Source organism: Thalassophryne amazonica, chromosome 14, assembly GCF_902500255.1.
Source record: "Thalassophryne amazonica chromosome 14, fThaAma1.1, whole genome shotgun sequence".
Lineage (NCBI taxonomy): Eukaryota > Metazoa > Chordata > Actinopteri > Batrachoidiformes > Batrachoididae > Thalassophryne > Thalassophryne amazonica.
In genome coordinates, this window is record NC_047116.1 from 85694644 (window position 1) to 85706096 (window position 11453).

General features: G+C 39.6%; 1 protein-coding gene across 2 annotated transcripts in view; it reads left to right on the forward strand.

The window, feature by feature from the left end:
- marco (macrophage receptor with collagenous structure) overlaps positions 1 to 10656 on the forward strand; it is a 29909-nt gene extending 19253 nt beyond the window's left edge. Inside the window, exons 8-12 of one of the 2 annotated variants that reach the window (XM_034186995.1) lie at positions 5954 to 6022; positions 6438 to 6491; positions 6622 to 6675; positions 8024 to 8197; positions 10517 to 10656. In XM_034186995.1, coding sequence (XP_034042886.1) covers positions 5954 to 6022; positions 6438 to 6491; positions 6622 to 6675; positions 8024 to 8197; positions 10517 to 10647 — 482 coding nt within the window. In that variant the 3' untranslated portion in view covers positions 10648 to 10656. Of the gene's footprint in view, positions 1 to 5953; positions 6023 to 6437; positions 6492 to 6621; positions 6676 to 8017; positions 8198 to 10516 lie in introns of both variants that reach the window. The other variant, XM_034186994.1, reaches the window with a different exon arrangement.
- The last annotated feature ends 797 nt before the right edge of the window (positions 10657 to 11453 follow it).

Here is an 11453-nt window from a genome sequence, read left to right on the forward strand (position 1 = left end):
GTGGCTTTTCAGTCGTGTGACTATCTGAGAAATTGTGGAAGAGGTGAGCATGTCACAGCATGTCCTGTGAGGCTTCAACACGGAGGTGCTTTTGCTCCGTCGGCAGCTTCATGCCGAAGCCATCAGCATGAATTTCGCTGCAACTCTTTTCATGGCCAAATCTTCTGTCACAGTGGAATGTGCCGAAAAAGTGCTGATGTCCACCTTTTCCACAATTTCTCGGACAGTCACACGACGGTCCTGCATCACCACAGCGTTCACTTTGGAAATGATCTGGTCATTTCAGCATGTTGATGGCCGCCCGGCGTGTGGCTCGCTCTCCACCGTTGTGCGGCCGTCTTTAAACCGGATGCACCGCTCCTTAATCTGTGTGATGCCCATAGGATCGTCACAGAAAGCCGTCTTAATAATCCGAATGGTTTCCACCTGGCTGTCACCCAGTTTCTGGCAAAATTTGATGCAGTCGCGCTGCTCCATTCGTTCCGCCATTTTCCTTGCAAAGAAAATCCGATGAGAGACTCCACCCATCCTCACACAAAGGCTGCTTACCAGCAAATGACGCAACAGACAGGTGTGAAAAAATTCACGCATGCGCACGAAGGTTCAAGGTTGGCTCATGCAAGCACACGTGATTCAAATCCATCAGGTTTTTGCAAAAAATAAAAAGGTCAGATATTTTTCTAACAGACCTCGTATAACATGGAAGTAGGACCTGGTATGATTTTCCTTTTAATTGTAAACCAAATTATGCATTAACTCAGAACAGTTAAACTACATGAAATTCATGAGGACTGAAAAGACTGTTAAAGCATTTCAACAACCACAGCTAAAGCTTGTAGAATATTTTGAAAATCATGGTAAAATGTCAATAACATACCTTATAGTAAAAAAGTCACATATTGTGTGAATTCCTGTAAATCCAGTGTCTTTTTTACATTAATAAAAACTAATTTACATTCTTGTGTAAATTCATGTAAATCCATTCAAAGCCACAATGTCTTTTTTCCAATGAAAGAAAGTCTAGATTAATAATAATAAAAAAAGAGTCACATAATCTTGTCTAAAATCCTGTTTGAACATCACAATGTTTATTTTCCAGGGAGAGAAAAATTCTTACCATGTTTCCTGATGGCACAGTTTGCTTTTCCCGTTTATCTTTTTGGTGTGTTTATGAAGCCAGCGACAATTCCACGGATTCTTGTCCTATCAAACTTTTTCAAACCGTCTTTCTCGCCATCTTCCCTCTGTCTGATGCTGCTCCGTGACACAGACATGCTGCAAAATTCTTCTTTTAAAACTTTTAAAAGCTTGTGATGTCCACATGCTACATTTAGCTTAAGCATCTTACAGGAGCCACACAGCATCGCCATATCAACCAACCAGTCCCGCTTTACGACAACTGTCGTAACAGCTACGCTTTGAGTTCCAATTTTCCTCCATGAAGTTCTGCGGATCCGAGGACACAAATTTGTATCTGTAACACACAGATCAGTGTCCACAGACTTATAAAACTTGCACAATGTCGTAAAAAAAAGGAAACGCTTTGCGATAGGCATTTTAAAAATTCAGTGACGATCACAATTACAGAGTACAACACTAACACCCCCCCCCCCCCACCCCCATGATAAAATCCATGGAATTCCTCAGATCCGCGGAGTTTTCACAGCCCTGTTATACCCTATTTTGGACGGACAGACAGATGGAAATTGTCACAACATAATCCCCCCTCAGGCCTTGGCCCAGCGGGGTAGAAAAAGGAAAAGCTACTAGTTCAGATGGGTAGTTTATATGCATTTATATATTTATATTTTCAATTTTACATAATATAATGTGTTCAGCTTGTGTACATTCGAGAGAAGTGCTTTTAGCTGGTATGCTCAGCTGCACATGCTGTTTTACTAAAGACAGACACACAAAAACAAACTGATTACTGACTTGTAAAGTTACTTCTAAAAACAGTTACTTCACAGAAGATCAAGACTGTGGGGGAAAGACATTATCAAAGACAAATGATAGAGAAAGTTTGAGAAGTGCTGCAAAAGAAATACAGCAGAAAAGCTGCTGATGTAATGATGTAATGCTGCATTCATGGCATGTATATTCTCAGAAATTATGAGCTCTAACTGGGACAAAATGATTTGAATGTTGTATAATTAAGTTGGATTTTTTGGATTTTTTTCTGATTTCACAGTTTTCATTTCACAGCCCTGGTATAAGCGTTCTGAAATCAATTCCTCTCACACTTTTAGGAGAAATTTTGTGAAACCTGGTACAAGTCCTTGTTGTAGGTTGGTAATATGCATATTATCATATTGTTTGAGTTGGGCCCATTTGACCAGAGTTGTGGCCCTTGATTAGCAAATCTAGACTGCCAGTTTCATGAGTTGGTGCCTGCATTCTGAAATCAACTCACATATTTATGATGAATATCCTGACAATTGGTACAAGTCCTTGACATATGCTAATTATATGCATATTATACTGTTGTTTGATATATAAATATTATTCTATCCTGTGATTCATTAGCAAGAAATCTTTCTCTTAATTTATGGATGAAATTCTTCACTACAATTAGGTCATGTTACAGTTTTTGCTAAAAGTACAAATAGCTGATGTGTGTTGACAAAATAATATTATCACATACCTTGAAATGTTATAAGAATGTAGGAAGCATTTGTACCAAAGCAGCATTTGCCAGCGGAGACATTGTGCTCTCAGATCATGCTTGTTTAGATTATCTTTGCAATCGGGATCCTGTGCGTCATAGAGTTCTTTTTGAGATTCACTGAGGAGTGTTTTTAAAAGGGAAGACCAGAAAATGTATTTGTTCAAACCAAATACAGTAAAAGATATGAATCACTTAATGTTGCTATATGACATTAATATGACTGCTGACAGATTCTCTGTCTGTTTTTGGTGTGTATCACTTACCGCGTATGAAAAACAGTCTGTAAGCTGCAGAGATGCATGCAGCACCAGTGACTGACATGTGTCTGTGACACTTTTCACACAGGTGGTGTACACTGCCTGCCACATGTAAAGATGCTTGATGAAATTAAAATCAATACACTCTACAGCCACCGTGCACCTGCAACATCACAAATTCAGAGATTTCCATTCCTCACTCAGCTTCTCAAGTGCTACAATAATAGCATCCATTAATTCTGCAAAGATCACAACAAGACAATGTACAGTAGTGTTCAGAATAATAGTAGTGCCTAAAAAGATTAATCCAGGTTTTGAGTATATTTCTTATTGTTACATGGGAAACAAGGTACCAGTAGATTCTCACAAATCCAACAAGACCAAGCATTCATGATATTCACACTCTTAAGGCTATGAAATTGGGCTTTTAGTAAAAAAAAAAAAAAATAGAAAAGGGGGTGTTCACAATAATAGTAGCATCTGCTGTTGACGCTGCAAACTCAAAACTATTATGTTCAAACTGCTTTTTTAGCAATCCTGTGAATTACTAAACTGGTATTTAGTTGTATAACCACAGTTTTTCATGATTTCTTCACATCTGCAAGGCATTAATTTTGTTGGGTTGGAACCAAGATTTTGCTCATTTACTAGTGTGTTTGGGGTCATTGTCTTGTTGAAACACCCATTTCAAGGGCATGTCTTCTTCAGCATAAGGCAACATGACCGCTTCAAGTATTCTGACATATCCAAACTGATCCATGATACCTGGTATGCGATATATAGGCCCAACACCATAGTAGGAGAAACATGCCCATATCATGATGCTTGCACCACCATGCTTCACTGTCTTCACTGTGAAATGTGGCTTGAATTCAGAGTTTGGGGGTTGTCTCACAAACTGTCTGCGGCCCTTGGACCCAAAGAGATCAATTTTACTCTCACCAGTCCACAAAATATTCCTCCATTTCTCTTTAGACCAGTTGATGTGTTTTTTGGCAAATTGTAACCTCTTCTGCACGTCTTTTATTTAACAGAGGGACTTTGCAGGTGAGTCTTGCAAAGAAATTAGCTTCACACAGGCATCTTCTAACTGTCACAGCACTTACAGGTAACTCCAGACTGTCTTTGATCATCCTGGAGCTGATCAATGGGTGAGCCTTTGCCATTCTGGTTATTCTTCTATCCATTTTGATGGTTGTTTTCCATTTTCTTCCATACATCTCTGGGTTTTTGTCCACTTTAAAGCATTGGAGATCATTGTAGATAAACAGCCTATGATTTTTTGCACCTGTGTGTAAGTTTTCCCCTCTCCAATCAACTTTTTAATCAAACTATGCTGTTCTTCTGAACAATGTCTCGAACGTCCCATTTTCCTCAGGCTTTCAAAGAGAAAAGCATGTTCAACAGGTGCTGGCTTCATCCTTAAATAGGGGACACCTGATTCACACCTGTTTGTTCCACAAAATTGACGAACTCACTGACTGAATGCCACACTACTATTATTGTGAACACCCCCTTTTCTACGTTTTTTACTAATAGCCCAATTTCATAGCCTTACGAGTGTGCATATCATGAATGCTTGGTCTTGTTGGATTTGTGAGAATCTACTGAATCTACTGGTAGCTTGTTTCCCATGTAACAATAAGAAATATACTCAAAACCTGGATTAATCTTTTAAGTCACATAGCACTACTATTATTCTGAACACTACTGTAGATTAAATGTCTGGTCCATGGACACAGACAGGCAGCATGAGTGGGATTCAAACCTAAGTCTACATAATGGGAGGGCAGCTCCTTAGCCACACAGCTACCTGCTCTGCTACCCATTACAGGACTTTGTACCCATTACAATTCAGTTCATTCTATTTGTACAGCTCCTAATCACAATAACACTGCCTCAAGGTGCTTCGCACGGGTAAGGTCTCACCTTACCAACCCCTCTGAGCAAACACACAAGCGACAGAGGTAAGGAAAAACAGAAAACGAAACTTCAACCAGACCAAAATCAAAGGTGTGACCCACTGTTTGGGCCATTCTAACAGTTACACAGTCTTTACAAAAGATGGGTTGGGGGGGGGAGAATTACACTATATTATACTGATTACAGGACATAATACCCAATACAGCACATTATGCCCACTACAGGACATTATGCCCATTACAGGACATTATGCCCACTACAGCACATTACTGAAGGCAAGTGCTTGCTCACAGGGGGTCGTTTTGACCGTTGGGGTTTTTCTGTAATTATTGTATGGCTTTTGCCTTACAATATAAAGCGCCTTGGGGCAACTGTTTGTTGTGATTTGGCGCTATATAAATAAAACTGATTGATTGATTGATTGATTGACTACAGGACATTATGCCCACTACAGGACATTGTGCCCTCTACAGCACATTATGCCCACTACAGGGCATTATGCCCATTATAGGACATTATGCCCACTACAGCACATTATGCCCACTACAGCACATTATGCCCACTACAGAACATTATGCCCATTATAGGACATTATGCCCACTACAGCACATTATGCCCATTATAGGACATTATGCCCACTACAGCACATTATGCCCACTACAGCACATTATGCCCACTACAGAACATTATGCCCATTACAGGACATTATGCCCACTACAGCACATTATGCCCACTACAGCACATTATGCCCACTACAGCACATTGCTGAAGGCAAGTGCTTACTCACAGGGGGTCGTTTTGACCGTTGGGGTTTTTCTGTAATTATTGTATGGCTTTTGCCTTACAGTATAAAGCGCCTTGGGGCAACTGTTTGTTGTGATTTGGTGCTATATAAATAAAACTGATTGATTGATTGATTGACTACAGGACATTATGCCCACTACAGCACATTATGCCCACTACAGCACATTATGCCCATTATAGGACATTATGCCCACTACAGCACATTATACCCACTACAGCACATTATGCCCACTACAGGACATTATGTCCACTACCAAATGTTGGATTAGCATGGTTACGTGTGTGTATGATGTCCCCATAGGTGAAACGGGGCTGCCAGGGGATCAAGGACCAGGTATCAAGGGAGAGAAAGGAGACACTGGGGCCCCAGGTAAGAGTTGGGATATTGATCATAGTGACATCCCAGTATCACCACTGAAGCTCTAATTGTGCCATCACTGAAATAACAGCAGCATGAACAAGATTTACAGTCATTTCAGTCACTTGCTAATTTCATTTCCTATGTAAAGATGAGCCAGTGGCAATTGTCTCCATGCTTTGGGCTCCATTGATTAAAAGTGAAAAATCTTTGAAGACATGAGACATTTACTGTCTGTTTCACAAACACATAGCAGAATTTATAAGCTTTGCTTTTTAGTGAATTTGAAAGAAATTAGCTTTTTATTTTTTCAGAAAAGATTGACTGAAATTCAGATATGGCTGTATTTATGTATTTATTTATTTTTTGTTATTTATTAATTTTACTTTTGTCATGTCTTCTTGTGTCCTCTGTGCTCTGATTGCAGGCCTTCCTGGCTTAGTTGGGGCAAAAGGTGACAGCGGTGACTTTGGCCCAAAAGGTATGTAAATACATGTAAAAACCTAGAATATATCAGATGCATATATATTACCTTTTTATTTTGGGTGTAAACTTTTGGTGTATGTCTAAGACACAATTTTTTTTTTTTTTTCCTTTGGCTATGCTTGCAGGAGCAGCTGGTGAAACTGGACCGATGGGACCAAAGGGTAATCCTGCACCTCCAGGTCAGTATTAGTATTGAAGAAAAAAAATTCCTTGTTATCTCAAAGGAGAGAATCTCTTTCACTTTTCTACGGCATGTTACCGACAGCGGGAGCTGGGAAAAAAGAAAAATGACATTAGGCATGTACGGTCGACATCGACATGATCAGAATGTGTCCAGTTTTCAATGTTTCATCAGAAAAGAATGTCATTTGTACACATTCTAATCATGTGTTGCATAAGCTTCATTTGGGGGGGTTGGTGCAATTTCCAGAAATACAGAAATATTTCTGCTGCTTTGAAGGTCCCAGTGTGCATAGTGGCCTCCATCATCAGTAAATGGAAGAAGTTCAGATACACCAGGACTCGTTCTAGAGCTGGTCGCCCATCTAAATTGAGCGATCGGGGGAGAAGGGCCTTAGTCAGGGAGGTGACCAAGAACCCAATGGTCACTCTGTCAGAGCTCCAGCATTCCTCTATGAAGAGGAGAACCTTCCAGAAGGACAATCATCTCTGCAGCAATCTACATATCAGGCCTGTATGGCAGAGTGACCAGAGGGAAGCCACTCCTTCGTAAAAGGCACATGGCAGTCCGCCTGGAGTTTGCCAAAAGGCACCCGAAGGACTCTCAGACCACAAGAAACAAAATTCTCAGGTCTGATGACACAAAGATTGAACTCTTTGGTGTGAATGCCAGGTGTCATCCCTACAGTGAAGCATGGTGGTGGCAGCATCATGCTGTGGGGATGTTTTTCAGTGGCAGGAACTGTGAGACTAGTCAGGATTGAGGAAAAGATGAATGCAGCAATGTACAGAGACATCCTGGATGAAAAACTTGCTCCAGAGTGCTCTTGACCTCAGGCTAGAACGATGGTTCATCTTTCAGCAGGACAATGACCCTAAGCACACAGCCAAGATATCAAAGGAGTGGCTTCAGGACAACTCTGTGAATGTCCTTGAGTGGTTCAGCCAGAGCCCAGAACTGAATCCCATTGAACATCTCTGGAGAGATCTGAAAATATCTGTGCACCGACGCTTTCCATCCAATCTAATGGAGCTTGAGAGGTGCTGCAAAGAGGAATGGGCAAAACTGCCCAACGATAGGTGCACCAAGCTTGTTGCATCATATTCAAGAAGACCCGAGGCTGTAATTGCTGCCAAAGGTGCATCAAGAAAGTAATGAGCAAAGGGTGTGAAATACTTATGTAAGTGTGATTTCTTAATTTTTTTTATTTGATTTTTAATACATTTATAAAAAAAATTCAACAAACCTTTTTTATGTTGTCATTAGGGTGAGCAGTTGCTACTGTGGCACTGAAATAATTTTATCTTTGATAACTGTACAGAGCAATTTGTCATTCTAATTTTCAGCTCTGAGAGAGAAGGTTCGTCTTGTCCCAGATGGATCAAGAGGCCGAGTGGAGGTGAAGTACAATGGGATCTGGGGCACTGTGTGTGATGACGCTTTCGATAGGGTTGATGGCAAGGTGATCTGTAAGATGTTGGGCTTCCAAAACGTCATTACTACATTCACTGCCGGCGGAGGTATGACCCACCACCTTCATGTTAGATTCTTTCCATTTAGCATTATTACTTCTTTCTTTTTGACGTCATTATTGCGAAGTTGCAGTAATACATGAAATTTGCCTTTATTTAGGCATCAGATGGAGTTGAGTAATCTTGGTGATCTTATTTAGCCAATGCACATTGTTACTGGTCAGGACAAACTCAACCCCTAGTTGGCGGCCTGTCTTCCTACTGGGTTGAAGCAGGTGCTTTGCATGCTCTTATAGAAAAGACAGCCACAGATGATCCAGAGCACCTGTCAGATTGACACTGACATTGAAATCTCATGAATTAACCAAGAACAAATTCCCATATTTAATCTGGACATAACTACTTTCTTCTTCCTTCTTTCATTTTCTTGTTGTACTTCAACACCAACTACTACTACAACCCCTGGCAAAAATTATGGAATCACCGGCCAAGGAGGATGTTCATTCAGTTGTTTAATTTTGTAGAAAAAAAGCAGATCACAGACATGACACAAAACTAAAGTCATTTCAAATGGCAACTTTCTGGCTTTAAGAAACACTATAAGAAATCAAGAAAAAAAGATTGTGGCAGTCAGTAATGGTTACTTTTTTAGACCAAGCAGAGGAAAAAAATATGGAATCACTCAATTCTGAGGAAAAAATTATGGAATCACCCTGTAAATTTTCATCCCCAAAACTAACACCTGCATCATATCAGATCTGCTCGTTAGTCTGCATCTAAAAAGGAGTGAACACACCTTGGAGAGCTGTTGCACCAAGTGGACTGACATGAATCATGGCTCCAACACGAGAGATGTCAATTGAAACAAAGGAGAGGATTATCAAACTCTTAAAAGAGAGTAAATCATCACGCAATGTTGCAAAAGATGTTGGTTGTTCACAGTCAGCTGTGTCTAAACTCTGGACCAAATACAAACAACATGGGAAGGTTGTTAAAGGCAAACATACTGGTAGACCAAGGAAGACATCAAAGCGTCAAGACAGAAAACTTAAAGCAATATGTCTCAAAAAGCGAAAAATGTACAACAAAACAAATGAGGAACGAATGGAAGGAAACTGGAGTCCACGTCTGTGACCGAACTGTAAGAAACCGCCTAAAGGAAATGGGATTTACATACAGAAAAGCTAAGTGAAAGGCATCATTAACACCTAAACAGAAAAAAACAAGGTTACAATGGGCTAAGGAAAAGCAATTGTGGACTGTGGATGACTGGATGAAAGTCATATTCAGTGATGAATCTCGAATCTGCATTGGGCAAGGTGATGATGCTGGAACGTTTGTTTGGTGCCTTTCCAATGAGATTTATAAAGATGACTGCCTGAAGAGAACATGTAAATTTCCACAGTCATTGATGATATGGGGCTGCATGTCAGGTAAAGGCACTGGGGAGATGGCTGTCATTACATCATCAATAAATGCACAAGTTTATGTTGATATTTTGGACAATTGAAAGGATGTTTGGGGATGATGAAATCATTTTTCAAGATGATAATGCATCTTGCCATAGAGCAAAAACTGCAAAAACATTCCTTGCAAAAAGACACATAGGGTCAATGTTATGACATAGGGTCATTGTCAATGAGCAGATCTGATTTGATGCAGGTGTTAATTTGGGGATGAAAATTTTCAGGGTGATTCCATATTTTTTTCCTCAGAATTGAGTGATTCCATATTTTTTTCCTCTGCTTGGTCTAAAAAAGTAACCGTTACTGACTGCCACAATCTTTTTTTCTTGATTTCTTATAGTGTTTCTTAAAGCCAGAAAGTTGCCATTTGAAATGACTTTAGTTTTGTGTCATGTCTGTTATCTGCTTTTTTTCTACAAAATTAAACAACTGAATGAACATCCTCTGAGGCCGGTGATTCCATAATTTTTGCCAGGGGTTGTAGTACTGTTATGTTCATGAAACAGGTAAATAATGCATGCCATAAAATGTAAATTATCAGATTGTCCTTGACTTGTCATTCTGGGTTTGGTAAATTCTATATAGTTTATGGGGAAGACATGACATCGTTTGTGGAAGTGGTAATGCATGAACCTCAAAAAATAAATAAAACACTGAAGGGCACATTGTCCCTTGGCAGAAGAATGCACTACAGAGTGCCCCTTTAGTTGACACTGAACTATTGGAATTACCTATGTTCAAAGCAGTTGTTATTTTATATTTGAACATTGCAGTGTATTTGAACAAAAGAAAGTGAGACTCCTATTTGTGTTTGCATATTTTGGAGCAACATGCCTATTGGACAGTTACACTCACAACTTGATGAGATCATGTGTAACTGGTATTTTGCTGTTCTCTTTAGGGACGGGTACAATCTGGCTCGATGAACTGTGGTGTCGAGGAACGGAATCTGATGTCTTTGACTGTCTTCACACTGGGATTGGTGTAAATAACTGTGATCACAGCGAGGACGCTGGAGTCCACTGTATCTAGATGGACACAGTGCCAAGGAGGACCAAGAGAAATCTAAACATGTCCAAACAGCAGGGACTTGATCAAATCTACCATTTTGTGACTGACAGGCACTGAAGAGACACATCATGACACAAGCACACGTTTTACTGGCTCCGTTAATGCATCGCCGGTAAAACAGATATGTTCGACCGTATAACAGCATGAACGTCCACACATCATCAGACACAAGGGGGTTATTTCGTAATTGCTGTGAGCCGTGATCGCTTCTTGTTCATGTCATTTTGGGGGAAGGAGAAGTTTGCTCTTTAACTCCCTGCTTAATTTCCTTTACAACACTGTTTGTGCTGTTTATTCCAGAGTAATATATATATATATATATATATATATATATATATATATATATATATATATATATATATATATATATATATATATATATATATATATATATATAAGATGCCTAAAATTTGGTTTATGCAGTTCCACGTAGGTTGAAGACTATTTGGAATATTTGTTTTAGCAAGTTTTCAGTGGTCTCATGCATGCAGTGTGTTATAAATGTTATGAATTTGTCATGGTTTGTCTATGTTGTTCTGACTGCAGTGCCTCTCTGGTGTGCAAGGGATTATGGGATATTTCAATGGGGAGAATAGAATGCTTTTTACACTTTCATATTATTACTAAACACATTATCTTCAATGACAATGTACTGCAAACAAACCATGACACTCATAAAAACTCCTGTGAAATAAAATCTTTTTATTTTCATCTCTCTTGTTTTAATCTCGATTGTATATTTTCACCTGTCTGTCTGTCACCAGGAC